This window comes from Mixophyes fleayi, chromosome 5 (genome assembly GCF_038048845.1).
Source record: "Mixophyes fleayi isolate aMixFle1 chromosome 5, aMixFle1.hap1, whole genome shotgun sequence".
NCBI classification, from domain to species: Eukaryota; Metazoa; Chordata; class Amphibia; order Anura; family Limnodynastidae; genus Mixophyes; species Mixophyes fleayi.
Window position 1 is genome coordinate 42,360,636 of NC_134406.1, and position 20,588 is coordinate 42,381,223.

The following is a 20,588-nucleotide window of genomic DNA, read 5'->3' on the forward strand; positions in this document are numbered from 1 at the left end:
AACAATAAGAGTCACAGTTGAACCAAGAATGAAGCACAGTGATTCAGTTTAAAAAAGTGCTGACATGCAGAATCCCACTAGCATATAGATGGAGTAGTTTGTTTTAATGAGCATCATGGCTAGGGATTAAGTGTAGAATCTGCCATTAATATGTTATATTTAGGTTAATTACAGTAAACCATCTGTGCCATAGTGTGCTGCTCGAAGCAATAAACTCTATTACATATGTTAATAATAAACTAATAAATAAACTATAATAAACTCTCTTACATATATTACAGTATATTAATTAAAATATCACAAACCCCCAAAAGTTACATTTTCAGATTTGGACCATATGAATGTTTATGACGTTGACTTTTCACTACGGCTCTTTTAAAAAGTAACATTTTAGATCCTCCCTCCCCCTGCTCAATATTCTCTCTTTGTCGATTTCCTCCCTTCTTCCGGCACTGTTTCCAGCAATCCTGAAGTGATAGTCAGAGATTTTCAACGTTGCTTGTGGTGTACACATACAAAACCTGTCCCCTTTCTCTATCTTCTACACGACAAGCAAATGTTGAAAATTATTGTCAAGTTGTACAAGACAATATCAGATGTCTCAAGGTGTCAGAGAGCCACGAGCCTGATGGCTTTTCAGCCACTTACTACAAAAAGCTTTTGGATAGCCTCGCTTCTCACATGGACCCATTTAATGTTAATAATGTCAGTCTTGTCTTTCAACCAAATATAGAGATGACACTTTTAGCCAAAATTCTGGTAACTGTATTGGATACTCACTTAGGCAAGATGATGCGTATAGACAGGCATGTGATAACATCCGGTGCCTGGTCAGTCTTGTACAAGAGGCATGTCAGAGGAGGGTACAGCCTCACTGGCTCATGTTGCACCTTTAGAATATCTTTGATTACATTTTGTGGAACTATGTATTATTCTTCTTTGAGAAGTGGGGCTTTAGTAACAACTTTATCAAATGGTTTTTGGTCCTTACCATGTCCCACCTTGCTTCACTCTAGCACATGGGACATTCTCCTGTCCTTTGTAGCAAAACATGGCCATGTTACTGAGTCCTAACAACAAATGAAATTCCTGGACATAGCGGGTATCCAACATAAATTATGTCTTTCACATATTAGCTTCCACCTTTTTCCCATCATCATCATCACCATTTATTTATATAGCGCCACTAATTCCGCAGTGCTGTACAGAGAACTCACTCACATCAGTCCCTGGCCCATTGGAGCTTACAATCTAAATTCCCTAACATACACACACACACACACAGACAGAAAGAGACTAAGGTCAATTTTGATAGCAGCCAATTAACCTACCAGTATGTTTTTGGAGTGTGGGAGGAAACCGGAACACCTGGAGGAAACCCACGCAAATAAGGGGAGAACATACAAACTCCACACACATAAGGCCATGGTCGTGAATCGAACCCAGTGCTGTGAGGCAGCAGTGCTAACCACTTAGCTACCGGCTTCCAGAACTCGAACTTCCTTCCCAAACATGTACGAGCTGCTTAATCTCACCTTTGTTTCTAAACAGGCTTAAAAGAGGGACTGGGAAGTCCTAACATTATAAAATATCATCAAACAAGCCATATCTCCCAGGTCGTCCTGTTGCATTCTGTTTGTAAGTCCCTATGCAGATATTCTTAGAGAAATAGTAATATAATATAATATATATGCCCAACAGTCCTTTCATTGTACACATAGATGGTGTGTATTACTGATCTGCATAATATGAGATAGATAGATAGATATATATATATATATAGATGGTATATATGTATGTGTGTCTATATGTGAGTGTGTGTATATATAGACTGTGTGTGTGTATATGTGTGTGTATATGTGTGTATGTATATATATATATATGTATATATATATATATATATATATATATATGTATATATATATATATATATGTATATATTTATGCAGTTAGGTGCTGTAATCATTCTTGTGTCTTTGGTAGATACCTCTTCAGGGTCAGAGGACGAAGGCTCAGTACAAGGGGACTCACAGGGAACTCCCACCTCAAGCCAGGGAAGTATAAACATGGAGCACTGGATCAGCCAAGCAATCCATGGATCAACCACATCAACCACTTCTTCCTCTTCGACCCAGAGTGGGGGCAGCAGTGCAGCGCATAGATTAGCAGATGTCATGGCCCAGACGCACATAGGTTGGTACTCTTCATGTTGCTTACTTTTGGTCATTTTTACTTCTCTTCATACAAGATGTATAAAATTAAACGGGATCTACTAATACACTTGAGAAGAATGAAAAGATACTTGTGCCATTTTAAATATTGCCCTGTTGATGTAGTGGCTTTTCCATGCATAAGTTGAGAGTAAAGACATTTTAAAATAATGGAACTTTGTCAGTTTGTTTGTTTTATCTTAGTTTCATTATTAAAACATATAAGAGAATTATAAAGCATCTGATGTAACATCAGTTGCTATTTGGTGAACGATGGATGGGCATATTTTGAGTAAACTGGCCGTCTATAGAGTAATTCCTGTCCACTGGAATGACAGGAAGGGGGAACTGAATTTATTTGCTTACAGTGTTCTAAGTAGTAGCATGACATTGTGCAAAATAATGGGATTTGGAATTATATGTATAAATGTTGAACTGTGTTATTGAAAGTAGACCATGATCCTGTCCTCCAGTGGTTTCTCCATAAAAATGTAATGCATCATAGATACATCTAGAAGAGGCCTCTTACATACACATAAATGGACTGACTCTTTAACAACAATGGTTAGGGTTGTTTCACACAGTTTTTTTCTATTCCTCTAATTCCAGCATTTCAACTGTATTTTGAAAAAAGGTTATCAGGCACTGTGCATCCAAAACTGGACACTTAATTAAATTTTTGATGCAATAGCATTTACATTCCATTCTAGAACACTTTTATACATTTGTTATATAAGTGGTATTGACCCCTTCTTTGTAATCTGGAAAATGTGGATTTGCATCCCAGGAATTAAAAACAAGTTCAAGCGCAAATCCATAAATATGAATGAATGCAAATTAAGTAATCTCTATGTCTTAGTGATGATTTTATAGCAATGTCACTGTTATTTAAAGCTTTAAATGTATCTGTTACCTGCACACAGTGAATAGTCATTTTGTAGACTGTCCCAATTTCAGACTTATCACTTTAATAGGATGAAATGACATCACTGCTGCTCATCTCGATGATGTCACTAGTTCCTAGTGAATTGATTGCATTTACAGTGAAATTGTGCTACCCCATCCACACCACACAGCACAATTAAATACACCTCAATTATTGACCACTACTGTACACAGTCATCAGGTACACTTTACAAGAAAAGCATCATAGTTCATCTGACATTTAATTTTATTGTCAATCTTGAGCCAGACTTTTTGTTCATTTTTTTTATTTTATTTTGGGATTTTAAAAAGTGTTTTCAGTTTCTTTTTATTTGTACTGTTCTATTTGATTCTAAAGCACAATGGTGTGAGAAGTGGCCTCTGCAGGAGTATATTTTAAGTGGTTTATGTAATTATGGTATAATAGAAGATTTCATAAATATTTCACTTGGGGCATAGGCTGAATGGTATGCAATGGGTGATGAATGCCAGCAGATTATTGGGTTCATCACTTCTACCTTTGGCATGTTGGCATAAAAATAGAAACTTCACTGCACTGATTATATTACTCACCGAGCCTCTGGAACTTCATCCGTCGCCTACACAGAGAGTTGTTGTCCATTTTCTGGACTGAACCAATATACATAAGAAGGCAGTGTCCGTTCACAAGAAGCCAGTGATATATCTGTGAGAGGCATGAGGCTCAATAGTAGAATTAGGTAATAGTTCTTTGTGAATGGATTGGCTGCCTTGTCGTGAATATTGCTTCAGCTCACAAAATGTGAATAGGTGACGAGGAGGCTTTAAAAAAAACAAATGTTTTCAGAATGTCATGTTTGGACACATGTCTTGTATCCCATTATCAAAAAAAGTTAACTGAGCGTTTGGCAACTTGGTTTACACTTGCTTTTCTTCCCTGAAGGAAATAGAAGGACAGATGGTCAGTGCCACAGTATGTATAGCTGATGTTTTTGCATCTTGTATTGCTCTCTAGCTACTCAAGCTTCCTCCTTGTCATGCTGACCCCCCCCCCTTCCCCCCATTGCCTTAGTTTGGCTTTTCCCGATGGCGTCATGTAAAATCCACAAGCATTGAAAGTCATTAGGCCAATGTGCATGAACATAGATTGAGCTAGATAACTGCTCCCATACTTCTAGAAGGGGTTGTTAATGTACGCAGACGTGTCTGTGCCTTAAGGATTTTCATAATTGCTGGGCTTTAACACATATTAGACAATTACATACCCGTACATTTCTTTGCAAAAGATGTTTATATTGGGAGAGGTCAGAACTCTCGCATTATAAACGTATATTGCACATTAACTCCTGCACGACCTAGCTGCAAGGTGATCCTCATATCTCGGTGTTGTTGTTTTACCTTTACTGACAGTGGTGCATTCCATCAAGGATCACTTTCAAAATAAGTCATGTGACACAAGTGGTGGTGGCTTTTGCTTAACGACCAATGGACAGAATCAGGCGAGTGCTAAGGGCGCTTCTTGCCTTTGGCAAAGTACACCTAGAAATGGTGAGTACATCAAGTTTCCCCAACCCCTTCCTTCTCCCTCCCCTTTTATCACCTTCTAACGTTTTACACATTTTTTTTGTTAAATAATTCTCCACCCCTCCAACACTACAAGCAGCACAATTTTTACTTATTTTTCAAGTATTTAAAAAAACACAAAAAACAACAGGTTTCGTATTATAATGGATAACCTGAATATTAGAAGTCACCTCTTTACTGAAACAAGGACTGTAACAAGTTTTTGTGCTGAGTTAACACAATAGTCTGTTGATTTATTGTGAAACCATTCATATAACTTATCTTCTATGCATTTACAGATGAAGTCCTGGTTATCTCGCACTTTTTACGCAAACTTAATTCATAGCTGCCAAATTCTGAAAATTATTTCTAGAGGCATTTTACAGCTGATCAGATGCATCCAAAACACGACATGTTTGATCTGTTGGCAGAACAACCAAAGAAACTGTGAAACTATTTGGTGATGACATTAAACTCTGTAGGTTTTATAAACATAGGGCAACATGGTAAATTGCTACTAATAGATAAAGACACAATGATAAACTGTGCTTACATGGAAGACTAAGTTGGTAAATGTAGGGTTATATGCTTAGGTTATTGATGGGCAACAGGCAGCCTGGCAAGCTTTTCTATTTATGTCCCCGCTCTTACTGCTATTGACTAAGTTAGAGGTGTGGCCGATCTAATAATAAAGGAGATCATGATTGGAGCAGCTGTTTCCGCTGCGTGTGATCACAATCCGCAGGATGAGTAAGAGAGGGTGCAGATCGGAGGAGGAGGGAGTGCAATGCACTCAGCACCATGGGATCTCCTTCCTTCATACGCTAATTCCTTAATCCTGACTCACTGACATGGTAAATGTGTGTTTAGTGGCAGAGAAGACAGAAGCAATGCAAATAAATAATCCGCAACAATTCTCATGTTATAAAAGTTGTTAGGTAATTAAATTACGGGTATAAAGAAATCTATATATGTGTAAATATAAATGTATAGGTATGTATGTATATTTAGGTATGTGTGTATATGCGTGTATATATGTGTGTGTGTGTGTATGTGTGTGTATATATATATATATATATATATATATATATATATATATATATATATATATATATATATATATATATATATATATATATTACACATGACTTATGTTTGTGTATATGTATAGATATATGTGTATGTATGTATATATATATATATATGTATGTGTGTATGACCTCCCCTCAGCGCTCCTATTTGCATTATATTAAAAAGTGCCACTTATTGCTTATTTTACCATTCAGTAATTTCATACATGAATATATCTCACAGGCGCAAAATCAAATATGTTCTAATATTCTGCACATATGTCCATAAATATCAGTTCACATACGCAATCAGGATCCTTTATGAATCAATCAAGGTATCAAAACAAAAAATTAAACTGCGCAGATGATACCTATATCATAGTAATCCACTGTATCACACCTTTACAGATAAATAATTTTATTAAAACATAAAACATCTAATATAACCAATAAACATAAGACTGTGTCCCATTATCAACCAACCAAGGTATTTGGGATAGCGAATAATTAATTTAAAAAAATTGTCAATTAGAGTGGCATCTCTGTTATTCCAGTATGAAAAAAATCCTTAACGGGTGGTAGTGTATATATAACGCGACAGTGTAGACTTTCTTTCCAAGCATCAGCGGGAGGATCGAGCGTGAATGGAGTGCATTGTCCACACACTCCCAGAAACCCAACCACAAATGCACACAATGGATAGATATTAGTCCGTTGACAAACACTTACCCGAAAGCAGGAGCTGGGTATGGCTCTTCCATTCACATACTCCTCTAGCGTGTTACCAGCTTCCTGATAGAAACCAAACTCCGCTTCCTCTATGGTGCGCACCAGATACACTGTCTGGACAGGTAATTAGTAACTGCGAAATGTTGCTCTCTTAGGCTGTTACTAGACAACAACTCCGGATAAGAGACAGCGCCACTGTTGGAATCCTTATGCACAATCATGAACGATTGGTTGAAATGTAACAACACACAAATGCAACGCGTTTCGTCTGCCTTATGCAGACTTTCTCAAGCAGTATCCTGCTTGATATAGGTATCATCTGTGAAGTTCATTTTTTTTTTTCTATGTGTAATAGAGGATTAACACTACCTCTGCTGAACAGCTGCATTGTTTGCCTTTTTTATTATTTAGTTTAATCCAGCACATGTAAATATTTTCAGCACCCGAGATCAAGTGATGTTTTTTGGTCAATCAATGTATTGGCCAATAAATTGCCTTTGTTCAAAAAAACTAGCAATATAACGTCTCTTTCTTTTTATATTAGAAGACAACTCATACAGTTCATATTCTTCTCAGAGAGTCTCTCCAGCTCAATGACATGAAAAGACAAGAAAGAAAAAAAACACAATATGGTATAGTAATTGTATAGCATAAGTACTGAATAAGGAGCCCAACACCCTATAACAATAGACATGCACTTTAGTGTCTTTGGACATTCCTTAATAATGTTCACCCAATCCGTGAAACATTTCACCAGCTGTTCCTATGACGGCGGGGCACTTACTCCGTCTGTGTGGGGTTAAGCGCTACAACACAAAGCAGGCTCCCCAGCTGTTCTTAATTGGGTTTGTTTCCTACGGTATTTCACTTGTCCGTATTTTCCATATAAGCAAAGAAATGACAGATCTAGTGCATTAAACTTTAAAACAGCACTGATTTATTATCCATACAATTTAAAACCAAATAGATGTCATACACAACAATCCTCTCTATTAAGCAGCTTATGTAAAACTACCGGATTAAGGTGAAGTGGTCGGTATTTAGATGATACAATACCGGGCAAATACTTCTGATCCACTCCCTTAAACTCCGGGTAGACCGGCGCGTTTCAACCCGTACTTCTCGGTTCTTTATCAAGGTTTGTCTGATTTGCCCATCTGCCTCGATTATATTTGGCAGTTGACCAATCGGAACGGATTGTGGCGTCATAACAAAATGACACATATGCAAAAACATAATAAATTATAATAAAAACATTAAAATTAATATCTATTTGATTAACACATACAGGTACCATTCAAATGTCATATTGCTTTTTTTCTAATTATTCCTAATCATACAAGCCGGAAAACAGAATGTCTGCCATATAATATGTAAGAGACGAAGGAGGGGCGAGCAATAAACATTCCTTATCCCGATTTCAATTTGAATTTTAAGTAATTATAAGTGTGTTTGATTCTAAATAATTCTCTTATTCGATACCGAACAATTGTTCACTATATAAGAAAACAAACAGGTAAGAAAACAACTGCTCATAAACCGGTAGGAAAAATACTGATAATGAACCCTTTTTTTTTTTCATGTCTCCTTAGGAGTATGTTTAGACAATGTAATATGCTTGTCAACCACTCCCTCACTACCAGCTGTTATGTGGAGCTGCTTATCTCATTATATGATTGGTCATTAATAACCCATTTAAGTGAATATTCCGGGCAGAAGTAAAAAGTAATTATTGTAGTATCTTCATAGAAGAGACAGTTATCTAAGACTCTTATTTCTCATTACATTCCTCATCTTAGGGATTTGATCTTTCGCCATAGGGCAAATCTAATTTTTATTCAAAAAAGATGATCTCTACCCTCATACAGATACTGAGACTCCTCAACTTAAGCTCGAAATCTGTATTCAGCCCATCTAGGTGCACGGATTTCAAATTATAGATACTCTCCATTTCGGCCATTGCCAACCTCTTGTCTAAACCATTGCATCTCCAATTATTCTTTACTGTTTTGATACCAAAAATAATAGAATCAACGTTACACTTATGTTTGTCTTTGACATGCACTGATAGTGAGTGCTTGAAGTTACCACTTTTGATATTCCGTAGATGTTCCGCCAGTCTAATTTTAAGGCCCATCTAGTTTTTCCAATATATTGCTGATCACATGTACATTGCACAAAATAAATAACATTCTATGTTTGACATGTAATAAAATCTTTAATTACATACTTTGAATCATTCATAGTTGATCTATAATTTTTGAGGTGGTACTTTTTAAAGTTCTACAAGGTAGGCAAGGGCCACACCTATGAAAACCTAATGTTTTAATGTGGCTTAATTTCTCTTTCCTAGGTAAAACACTGCAAACTATCTTCTCTCTTATACGCTATAATTTTTTTTTTTTTAGGGCAATAGGGTTTTAAGAATAGGATCAGTCATTGGTACTTTCAAATGCTTAGCCATCAAATTCTCATTTCTTTTATGGTGATTATTTATTTATAAGGCACCACACATTCCGTAGCGCCGGATACAGAAGCAACTAACAATAGATGAGGTAATACACATAAGTAGCACAGATGTGTTAGTAATGCTCTGGGGATTCACACAGAGTGCAGCAAAAGACGTGATAGGATGTACGAGGGAGTCAGACAGGAGATAGACGTGGACAATAGGTAGAGAAGACCCTGCCCATGAGGGCTTACATTGTATTGAGTGATGAATGCTAAATCACATTTTGAATTTTGATTAGGATTGTTATTATCTATCTCTTTGGTTTCAATAGTGACACCCTTTCAATTTCTCTAAGTTTATTATATGCCCTTTCCACTATATCTTTGGAGTATCCTTTTTTTAAAAAATTGGTCTTTCATATTAGCAACTTGCTCCCCATAAATGAATTCCTCTCTACAATTTCGTTTCACCCGCATAAACTGGCATGTTTTCAATCCAATGCCTATGATGGGGACTCTTGACATCAATGTAGGAGTTACTAGCGGTTGGTATCGAATACGTTTTTATGTGTATGCATATATATATATATATATATATATATATATATATATATATATATATTCATATCCAAAAAGTTGACACGTTCCTCACATCATAGGTTAGTTTGATGTTATTGAGATTTTCATTAAGATATTCACAAAACTTATCCAACGATTGTCTCTCACCCTTCTATACAAAAATGATGTTGTCAATGTATCTATACCAAGACACCAGGGTTGCCCACCATCTCTCATCCTTCTATATATATATATATATATATATATATATGTCTTCCCATCCACCCATAAAGATATTAGCACAACAAGGGGCAGTTTTCTTATATAGTAAATGATCGTTCGAAATTGACTGAGTGGACAAATGATTTAGACTCAAACACACTTATTTCAATTTAAATTTTAAGTAATTATAATGAATGTTTATTGCTAGCCCCTCCTTCGTCTTTTACATATTATCTGGCAGACATTCCATGTTTAGGTTTGTATAATTAGTAATAATTAGAAAAAAGCAATATGACATTTGAATGGTACCTGTATGTATTATTCGAATGTAGAATATAAATTTTATTGTTTTTTTATTATAATTTATTATGTTTTTGCATATGTCATTTTGTTATGACGATACAATCCGTTCCCTCATTGGTCAACTGCCATATATAATCGAGGCAGATGGGCAAATCAGACACACCTTGATAAAGACCCGAGAAGTACGGGTTGAAATGTGTTTGAGGTACAAGAACGGATCAAGCAGCCTGTCCTCCACCCGGAGTTTTAGTGAGTGGATCAGAAGTATTTGCCCGGGATTGTAACATCTAAATACCGACCACTTCACCATTAATCCAGTAGTTGTACATAAGCTGCTTAATAGAGAGGAATGTTGTGTATGACATCTATTTGGTTTTAAATTGTATGGAGAATAAATCAGTGCTGTTTTAAAGTTTAATGCACTAGATCTGTCATTTCTTTGTTTATATGGAATATACGGACAAGTGAAATACTGTAGGAAACAACCCAATTAAGAACAGCTGGGGAGCCTGCTTTGTGTTGTAGCGCTTAACCCCACACATACGGAGTAAGTGCCCCGCCGTCATAGGAACAGCTGGTGAAATGTTTCACGGATTGGGTGAACATTATTAAGGAATGTCCAAAGACACTAAGTGCATGTCTATTGTTATAGGGTGTTGGGCTCCTTATTCAGTACTTATGCTATACAATTACTATACCATATTGTGTTTTTTTTCTTTCTTGTCTTTTCATGTCATTGAGCTGGAGAGACTCTCTGAGAAGAATATGAACTGTATGAGTTGTCTTCTACTATGAAAGGAAGAGACGTTATATTGCTATTTTTTTGAACAAAGGCAATTTATTGACTGATACATTGATTGATTCATAACGGATCCTGATTGCATATGTGAACTGATATTTCTAGACATACGTTCAAAATATTAGAACATATTTGGTTTTGTGCGTGTTATATATATATTCATGTGAGTTATTACGGGTCTAGTTTTGGTTAATATGTAGGTTTACACTTTGGTGTAATGATTTTGATCGCTGTGATATGCTTGAAAAAAAAATGGCTTGCAAAAGTAGCCTGTGTTAAAAGTGTCTTTGAGCACATTATTAAGTACAATATTTAACGTCTGATTGCCAGAGGTAGCCTCCGCTTTTAATTGGACAGGAATAGAATGACCTGCAGCCAATCGGATTATAGTAAAGCTGACAGCAGCAGGAAATGAGTGAGACCTGTCCGTAGGTGTGCTTGTGGGAAGATCAGTCTGCATCGGACAACGGCAGTGTCATGGTGTGAAGCTCTGGTGATGCTCTCTTCATGTCCCTCTTTTGCTTCACCATTCTGTAGAAAGTTATTCTGCAATGTATTTGTAGATTTTTGCTCCATGGTTTGACAAATATGTAGTCTGTAGATAGAGCTGGGGCAGCTACTGTGTCAATTCATTCTGCTCTGTGGTCTGGTTGGATTAAAATAAGGAAAAAGTTTAGGCAGGACCAAAATGATTGTGGAATGTCGCATGGAATAAAGATGATTGGCAGGATTCCTTTGGCAAAACAGGCAGAATTTATCAGCCAAATAGAGAACTGGATGAATATTTCATGCTGGAAGGAACAGACTGAGGGGAAATTTTATCAAGCTGCGGGTTTGGAAAAGTGGAGATGTTGCCTATAGCAACCAATCAGATACTAGCTGTTGTTCTGTAGAATGTACTAAATAAATAACTACAATCTGATTGGTTGCTATAGGCAACATCCCCACATTTTCAAACCCGCAGTTTGATAAATTTACCCCTCAGGGCAGAGTTGGATAGTGGAAGAAGCGGGGTCATCCAACCATCAAATTAGTACAGGACGGCTGTGTCTAACGCACCTCTACATGAAACAAATATTCTACATCCAACTTGTTTGATTGTGCACTCTAGATGTTCTTCCTGGATGCAAACTTGCATGTTATAAATATCTGCAATAATTTCTGTGTTCTTTGTTTAGTTATCTTTTCTGTGTGCATTTGTGTTCTTATTTTAATCGCCTTCCAATCTCTCCTACATCCCAAAAAAATACTAACTATATAAGCAATTTTCTTTTGGCGTAAAGAAATATTCCCTCTTTCATGTCTTCCTTTCCTTGTTGAATTTGTTTAGCATTAAAATAAAACCCCAGCATGGGCTTTCAGCATATCTTGTCTAGTGAGACGTTAATGGAGTATTTAGAGATTGATGTATGATGGGAGGTTAATATGACTCGGGTCAGTACTTCCAAATTGTTCCTACTTGATGCTTTTTGATTTATCCCTGCTGTTTGTTTGGGAGAGGTGATTTGTCTGTGAAAGTGGCTTGTGTAGTGAAGACTGATCGGCGGCAGAGCTGCTTGAGTAGAAGAACTGACGATCACTCTGAAGCCTGCTTTATGGATGCGTTAATTTATAAAGCACTGAAGAAACGCTTGTACTATGAGATTAATTTTCTCACCCCTCTAGTACAGATTATCCCAGTATAAACTGTCATTTAAGATTGTAACATATTTTCCTATGTTAAGGTGCAGGGAAGAAGTGACAATAGTATGCCCTGCCCGATACATATAATCTTCTGTGCACACACTCTCTTCCTCATTAAATAGAAGGAGATAAAAAGAGCGGCATGTGAGACAGGACCTTCTCACAAAACAGGTGGTTATATAGACAAATCACCAATTATCCTATATTCCTTTTAGAACACATCCATGCATGCTGTATGTCTTGGATCTGATTCAGGAGTTGTCCACAAGATAGAATAGAGCTTCCCTGGCTTACGGAGATACTGTTCATATCCATGGACTATGAACAGTCTTGCTGTCATTAATGGTGGCTCATGCTGCGTCACTTGAAGCTAGTGTATAAGCTGGTACGGTAGTACTGCACCCAAGCCAGGATCATCATATTCAGAATATAGCAAAGATCACAGGAGTGCTCCGGTGGTGGAGCTACCTCTAGAGTCACTGAGGTCAGATACTATAACCATTCATACACCTCTAGGATGTCCTGCTTTACTTCATATGGATTAACTTTGGGGACATTACATGAAAAAGGAGATACATGTATTTGTACTGCTAGTCAAGGCCAGGATGTACCTTACTTGTTGGTTAATAAACAATTTGTGTATAGCCTGTATTATTCTTCATCGCTGCTGTCAACATGCCTGGACTTTTGTACATTTACTATGCTTATTGGTGCCTGTAAGCAGATCAGCAAACCTGATATGGACCTAGGGATGGACAAACATCTTGTATGCTGCGATCCATTGCTGAGTATAGTGTCAGAGGTTTCAAGGCCTTGGGATTCGTGCACACACACTCAAAATAAAAAAAAAAGTTACTATTAGAGCGCATGTTAAGAGAAGTTGTACTTGAAAAATGTATAAATGCATTTTTTTCTTCAAATAGAGAAGCATTTGTTTCTGATCTGTTTTTTTTATTATTTTCTGGTTCTTTTTTTAATCTTGTGTAAAACCAATAGGAATGTAGGTCTTTACTATTTGGGACAATTGACTCAATAACAATAAATTGAATTAATTTGTTTATACTCAATTTTACAGCTTTTAGAGTCTAGATTTGGGAAAGTGGCACTGAATCTATGGCACACCTGATCTTTTTACAGATTATTTATTTTTGTATGTAAAATGTTGGAAGATATACATTCAAGGTCTTAAAATAAGTATGTTCAGTCTTTTATATTCAACACTGATCACTGAGTTCATAATCCTTGAATTAAAACGTATTGCTCATTCAAGTCTGTTTGCACAAGGCCATTGTAATTGAACCTTTAGGATGACAGAGTTTGGAGTACATTTTCACCTGCAGAATCCATGTTGAAATGTAAGGGGTGTAAATGCAAATTGTTTTGTATGCAAGTAAAATACTGTCTGACTTACTGCACGCAAGTGCAGTGTAAGAATAAAACTGCCCAGTATTTAAGAGTTGAACTGGGACTCGCCCACAGCTTTCAATCTGTCTGTACATTTTATATAGCATCCACCCTGCAGTACAACATGTCTTTGCCAAGGTGAAAAACTGTAGGCAACTGGTGCAATTTAATGTGAATTCAGGAGTAAGTATATATTTGCTATCTAATTGCAAATAATACTCAATACTATTCAGAGGTGTTTCAGCTATTCAGTTACGTAACTTGTTTGTATGCTGCCAATGTGACACAACCAGACAGACATTTGTTGCCTGCTCCGCTAAGTTTGCTTTATAATGGGACTACAGTGATTACATTCTGTGGGCTCTCTACCGGCAGCACTGGGCAGCTTTTATCATTTTTATTCCACTAATAGTTACAAAGATCACTATCTATGAAACCGTTAAAACACAGTAAGTCTGTCAGTAAAGGGAGGGAGCAGATATTTCTATGTAACATCTCAAGAAGATCTAGAAATTACTATACAGCATACTTGCCAACTCTCCCGGAATGTCCGTGAGACTCACAAATTCCAGGTTGGTCTCCTGCAGCAGGCAAGTCTCCAGCAACCTGCCCATCGGAAGTCAAAATTACACGATTTGCGGTAAATTGTGTAATTTAGGCCCCGCCCCAGTGAAAAAATGCCAATTTCATTGCGGGGGTGAGCAAGAAAATAACGCGATTTGTACCAACCCCACCCCCTTCCACCCTCTCACCACAACCCACTCCCTTCGTCCTCCCAGATGCAAACAACACAAAGTAGGCAATTTTGTTATACAGCAGTGATAGGCAACAAGTGGGCCTCATCTCCTTTGTCTTTTTAGGCTTTTCCCCTTGTTATTTAATAAGTGCAGAGGCAGTGGGTGATGCTTGGCAGGGCATAAAACAAATAATAAGGTACTATGCCTTGTGATGCTGACTTGGGCATCATGCTACTTGTTCCACATGGCGTGTCCTCCTCTGCACAGGGCAGTTATGTACCTGTGCATCTGAGAGAAGGGGGGATGTGGAGTCTGTCTCCCTCCTTCCTCCACAGGAAAGAGCTGCATGATTCCTGCCTGCTGCAATACAGCGAGGTAAGGAATGTTTAGGTGCAATCTGTCATGTACTAGTGTGCGGATGTTTGTCTTTCTTTTTTTGGATCCAGACAGTTTCTATCATGGGGCACATTAAAAACAACAAGCGCAACGGTTTGACAGGTAGAAACCTCTCTGCAGAATTGCACTGTGCCTGTCCCAGCTTTATACCTAATTTCATAAGCTGGGACAGGCACAGTGCAATTCTGCAGAGAGGTTTCTAAAAATCTGCATCCCCAGAGGAACATTGATTTGTCAGATTTGTTTTTTATAGCTTGTAACACTTACATCAAAATGCCTGCTGTCACATTGCTACAAACTGGTGTCACGTTCTTTAATTAAATGTAGTTTTCATGTATTACTGAAATTATGGGTAATGTGCGGCAACTTTGAAAGTTAGAGGGTCGCACATAGGGCCCTTGAAGTGCTTCAGGTTAATTACACATGGTGGATGACCCATAGAGACAAGAAAATATGAAGACATAGAAAACTTATCTATTAAATATTTTAGCAGTATATATTGAATATATGACATTTCAGCACTATGGGCATCATCAAATAATATTTTACAATGTGAGCAATGCGAGAAATGCTTGTTTTCAGGGCCTCTGCTTTCCTGAAGTGTTAACGTCTATGTCTGAAATCTTTATTGATTGATCTCTGCGCTTTTGTCTACCCTTCTCCTGGTTTTGTTTTATTTGCAGAAGGCTTAGCTATTAGTGTTTTTTGTTTTTGTTTTTGTTTTTTAATTTCAGAATGAATGTGTTGCAAACATTTGCAAAGCATCTGTCATGGCTGGCTTTCTATAAAGTGTTCTCATTAACGTGTGTTGGTAATGCTGTCTGTTTGTACTGTGCAAATTAACCCCAAACATCTAGGAACCAACTCTGCTGCTCCGTACTGGGGGATTTTCGTCAATATAATGTCCTTACACCCTTGTTTTTGTTGGTTTAATGCACAATTATGCCTAGTGTCCTTTCTATGTACAGATAAATCATTCTGTATCTTACAGAAAACCATTCAGCCCCTCCAGACGTTACCACATACACCTCAGAGCACTCCATACAGGTAGAAAGGCCACAAGGATCGACATCACGGGTCACATCCAAATATGGAAATGCTGAACTTATGGAAACGGGGGATGGTGAGTACCAGCAATGAGGACCAACACTGAATAACTGGCTGGCAAGGTGGGGGCTTTATACTGAAAACTCAGACAAGGCGCACAATTATAAACTCCGCTTTTACCAGGTCATTTAAAATCACTTCCTTTTGCTAAGACTCAGGGGCAGACTGGGCTGGGGGGTAGGGGGGCATCTGCCCCTGGGTTAGTCCCATAGTGTACTACCTTGGGTTGGGTCATTGGGCACCTGCTTTTTTTCCCCCTTTAAAATGTTCCTGCTGAGCCGAGTCTCTAAAATTTGCCAGCCCTCCCCTGTTAAGACTGCTCAAGAACAATCAAAACAAAAAACTTTGAAAAGTTATGGTAAAATAAACTGTTTTCTTTTTTTAATTGGAAAAAAAAAGTTACATTTCTATTGTGAACCATGTCGGCGTTGGGGTTGTATGTGCCAGTGTACCCCACATTGCACTTAATGCATCTATATATAGAACATCAAAGTTGTTAACCAATGTGAACATTTATTAGGTACCATAAAGTTTAAGCATTGTTACAAGTCAATTATATTCTTTAATGAGTTTTTTATGTATATGTCACTAAAAATAACATTAGCTCTTCTATTAGGTGCAGAACATGCTATTCTGTTAGCTCCCATAATTAGGTTTGTATGAGTTTTAATCTAATATTAAACACAAACAAAAATATTGATGACTTGAAAGGAAAAGCTGGATCTGGGTAAACAGTGTTCAGTACACTTGATTGGAACGGATGTTAATTATTTTCAGAACAAACAGTCATTTAAAATTGTGAGAAAATAATTACTACTTTGCTACATTCCACAACACTGAAATCACTGCTTCCAATAATGGATATTGCCTTCAGCGTTGTTGGTTCCTGAATTTATTTTTTAAGCCTCTGCAAGAGTTAATTTACTATTCGAGAACCGAAGTATTCCAGTTTCTTTTATAATGTGTTTTTCCGTCATTTAGAGTACCGTGCCTAAAATGTTGTTACTGCATTTAAAAATTACCCAGAATTCCCCGCAAATTGCCTCTGGCATTCCACTCCGCATTGAATTATTTAGCTGTGCTCCACACAGTGACTGCAGCACAGAGAATTTAGTTATCATGTCTGTGTTTATGATATCACAGAGTAGCAGCAATTATTTATTTTGTTTCTTTCCCTGTTTTTTGGAAGTGGTCGGATAGCGACATTCCGAATAAAAGATCCCAGATTTCTGATTATTAGTTATGCTCTATACCAGTGCTGCCCTCTATCCAGACATTGACTGAGACCTGGAAATTGGTTTCTATGACTGTTCTGCTTAATTTACAATCAAAAGGAAATACGGAATGGTTTGCATGGTCCCATAGGTGTCCCAATTTTTAATTTCAACATTATGGGAGCCATAGGAAGAAGTCAGTAGGACTGGACTTCTAGGTAACAGTTCTCTACACTTGTATGAGTATGGGTGGGGGTGATGTGTTAAATGCGGCACCTCCTCGTACTGGATTTGTCTTGGGACTGCCCTGTGCATAACACAGATAACATGAATGAAAATCTGATTTTCTGGTATTATTTTGCCACCCTTGTGCTCGTGTCTCATGCACACCATGTGTGGTTATTTCTGGTCTGTAGGAGTTCCTGTAAGCAGCAGAGTCTCTGCAAAAATCCAGCAACTTGTCAACACTCTGAAAAGGCCAAAACGGCCTCCTTTACGGGAGTTCTTTGTGGACGATTTTGAGGAGTTATTAGAAGGTTAGTAAGTAAAATAAAACCATGTGCCTTGGATGGTTTCTCTAGCCAATTTTAAATGTAACTAAATAGTTCTGTAATGTACAGTCACACCACATTTTATATTTTCATGACATAAATGTTAAATCATTATATAGCTCTAAATGACGATAATTGTTAAGTTGAAAAAAAACCTCCCATTTACATCACACACTCGGAAACACTAACATCCTATGTGACACTACACACAGACCAAAAACACTGCTCCTAACACACTGACACCATACAATACAGCGCGGTACAGTGACACTGTTCAACAAGGCTCATTCTTGGCTTAAGAAAAAAACCCAGGCCTGTCCGCAGAAAGGACAGGCCTGCATCTAATTCACTACATAAATATTTCCTAGTAGGGAAAAAGCCAAAACTTCCTTCATTTAATCCAGATTGGTTGCCCTTTGCTGGCCAGTAGGGAAGCCAGCTCTTGAAAGCCAGTCATAACGGGCAGTTCTCCCTCAGCTAATTAAAATTTGCTCTTGTTTGCTACCAATGGTAAGTCAACACTCCTCAACCAATCAGAATTCCCACTATTGGAGAGCTGGGACAGATTGCCTGCTATTGCTTAATGACATTTTTTTTTAATTTTGGATTCCAATTGGCATAGGCAAAGGTCTAATTAAGTGTCAAAAAACATAATGAAAGCCTGGCATAGAGTCCCATCATAAAATATGGGAAAGGCCATATACAATCTAAGAGGGGGGGGGTGAGAGACCAAAGAAAACATAGTTTTGGGAATATAAAATCAGGCTTTGAAGTTATTTTGTAGTCTTTATTTCTTAGTCTGAAAAGACACTTAGCTAACCTACCACTGTAGCTATTTGTGTTACTTTGGTGGTTAAGTATTGCAAACCTTTGGGATAAATGCTCATTAGAATACATTTAGATTAGCCTATTTAAATGTAATCTTTGTGCTAATAGACCTCTAATCTCAGGTTTTGCATCTCTCAGAGAAGCCTTAATGTTTCTCCAGAAGACGCAACAGTCCGTTCTTTGTCATCTCTAAATGAATTTCTGTTTTCCTTTACAACAAATGCCAGATTATGCCTCTCTGGGGGCAAATTATATTTTCAGGTGACCTTTAAAATTGGATGTAAACTTTGACAGCTATTTACTAGCATTATGTTTAAAAAAACCAAACCTAATATAGACATGATTAATTCCACTGTATTGCAAAGCTGGGTCAAAATAATAATACATTTTCTTTTGTTGACTGGACATAGAGGGTCTGATCCTGCAACTTGACATGAGTGCCAGCGTGATCAAAGATATGGATAAGATCCGTCCGGATCTTTGGGGCTGAACGCACAGTCCTATTAGGAACATCATAACTAACATACCTGATAATGCATTGCCCAGTACTAGCTTCAGTATCGCAATATGTTCTCCTTGAGCATCCAACACCTATTTTCATGAGAATTCAACTTATTGATTTAATAGAAACCAGTATCATCAGTCAGGTACTTTAATATGAGAAGTTTTCAGGACATTATACTGGTAACTAGTAATAGCTGTTCTGTCATTGGCATTCTGTAGCTGCTAGACCATAGTTATTAGTTAAATTAAATATTTCATCTTTAGAGATCCAGTCTGTAGGCAGAAATGTGAAATGTAATTGGAATTTGTAACATTTATAAACAGATGTTTAAAGCTCTAACAATATATCTTTTTATTTTTCCTTTGTATTTGTCTATATTCTTGGGGATGAATGTATACAAATATACTAGGATATTACCTAGCTTCTTTGACAGTGCTGTTATGGCTGCTTGCAGAGCTCACAATTCAGTACAGTTCCCTTATTTCCTTTCTTTTCCCAGAATCCCATTATCACTTCACAGACCAGTCAGTCAGCTGAGGTGTGACAATCGTTTCATAATGCAATAGCTTGGGGGCAGTTATTACAATTAAAAACACTTCCTAAGTGCTTGCTAATGGGTGCCGCCAACCTACATGAAAAGGACCATCAACCCTTTTGATAGCCAGCAAAAGAAATATAAGTAATGGCGTGCTTACCTTTCTAAATAATTCCGCTAATAAATTTCCACTATGTCTCTGTATCTACTTGATCTACAGTATGTATGTGTATATCTAATATATAAAAGCCTAGCGGCGTGTGTGTGTGTGGAAAAAACTACCGGGTGACAGAGTGCTCAAGCTGCAGCGCCACCTGCTGGGCGGAGTTATATACTACACTGACCTACTAAATTCTTAGCATTATCTAATATATAAAAGCCTAGCGGCGTGTGTGTGTGGCTATGAAGATGACAAGAACCTTTTTAACACCTTAAGTAGCTTGATTTGACTAGAATGCATGAGTATCATGCACGGGTTAACTTGTGTGTGTGTGTGTGTGTGTGTGTGTGTATATATATATATATATATATATATGTGTGTGTGTGTATATAGGTATATCTATATATACATGTGTAACACCAAAAATAAATATTATAATTTTTGAGTATCAGAAAAGCTTATTTGCAAATTCATAAAAGTTCATAGCTCTTCCTCAAAACAGTTTTTTTTCTTTTCCATGAGGGTGATTACCTCGAAAAAAAATAAAATATATATTAATATATCACCCCTAACAATATTTGTGCAGTTAAATCAACCACTGTGTCTTACCGAATAATTCTGTGCCACACTGTCACCCTTGTGTAGTATATATACAGAAGA

The 20,588-nt window shown here is 37.3% G+C and overlaps 1 protein-coding gene across 9 annotated transcripts in view; it reads left to right on the plus strand.

The window, feature by feature from the left end:
• DIP2C (disco interacting protein 2 homolog C) overlaps positions 1–20,588 on the plus strand; it is a 382,732-nt gene that overhangs the window by 208,596 nt on the left and 153,548 nt on the right. For 5 of the 9 annotated variants that reach the window (XM_075212090.1, XM_075212092.1, XM_075212091.1 and 2 more), the window contains 5 exons: positions 1,984–2,193; positions 4,057–4,086; positions 4,524–4,661; positions 16,020–16,151; positions 17,766–17,885. In XM_075212090.1, the coding sequence (XP_075068191.1) occupies positions 1,984–2,193; positions 4,057–4,086; positions 4,524–4,661; positions 16,020–16,151; positions 17,766–17,885 (630 nt within the window). The remainder of the gene's footprint in view (positions 1–1,983; positions 2,194–4,056; positions 4,087–4,523; positions 4,662–16,019; positions 16,152–17,765; positions 17,886–20,588) is intronic. The other 4 variants (XM_075212095.1, XM_075212096.1, XM_075212098.1 and 1 more) reach the window with 1 other exon arrangement.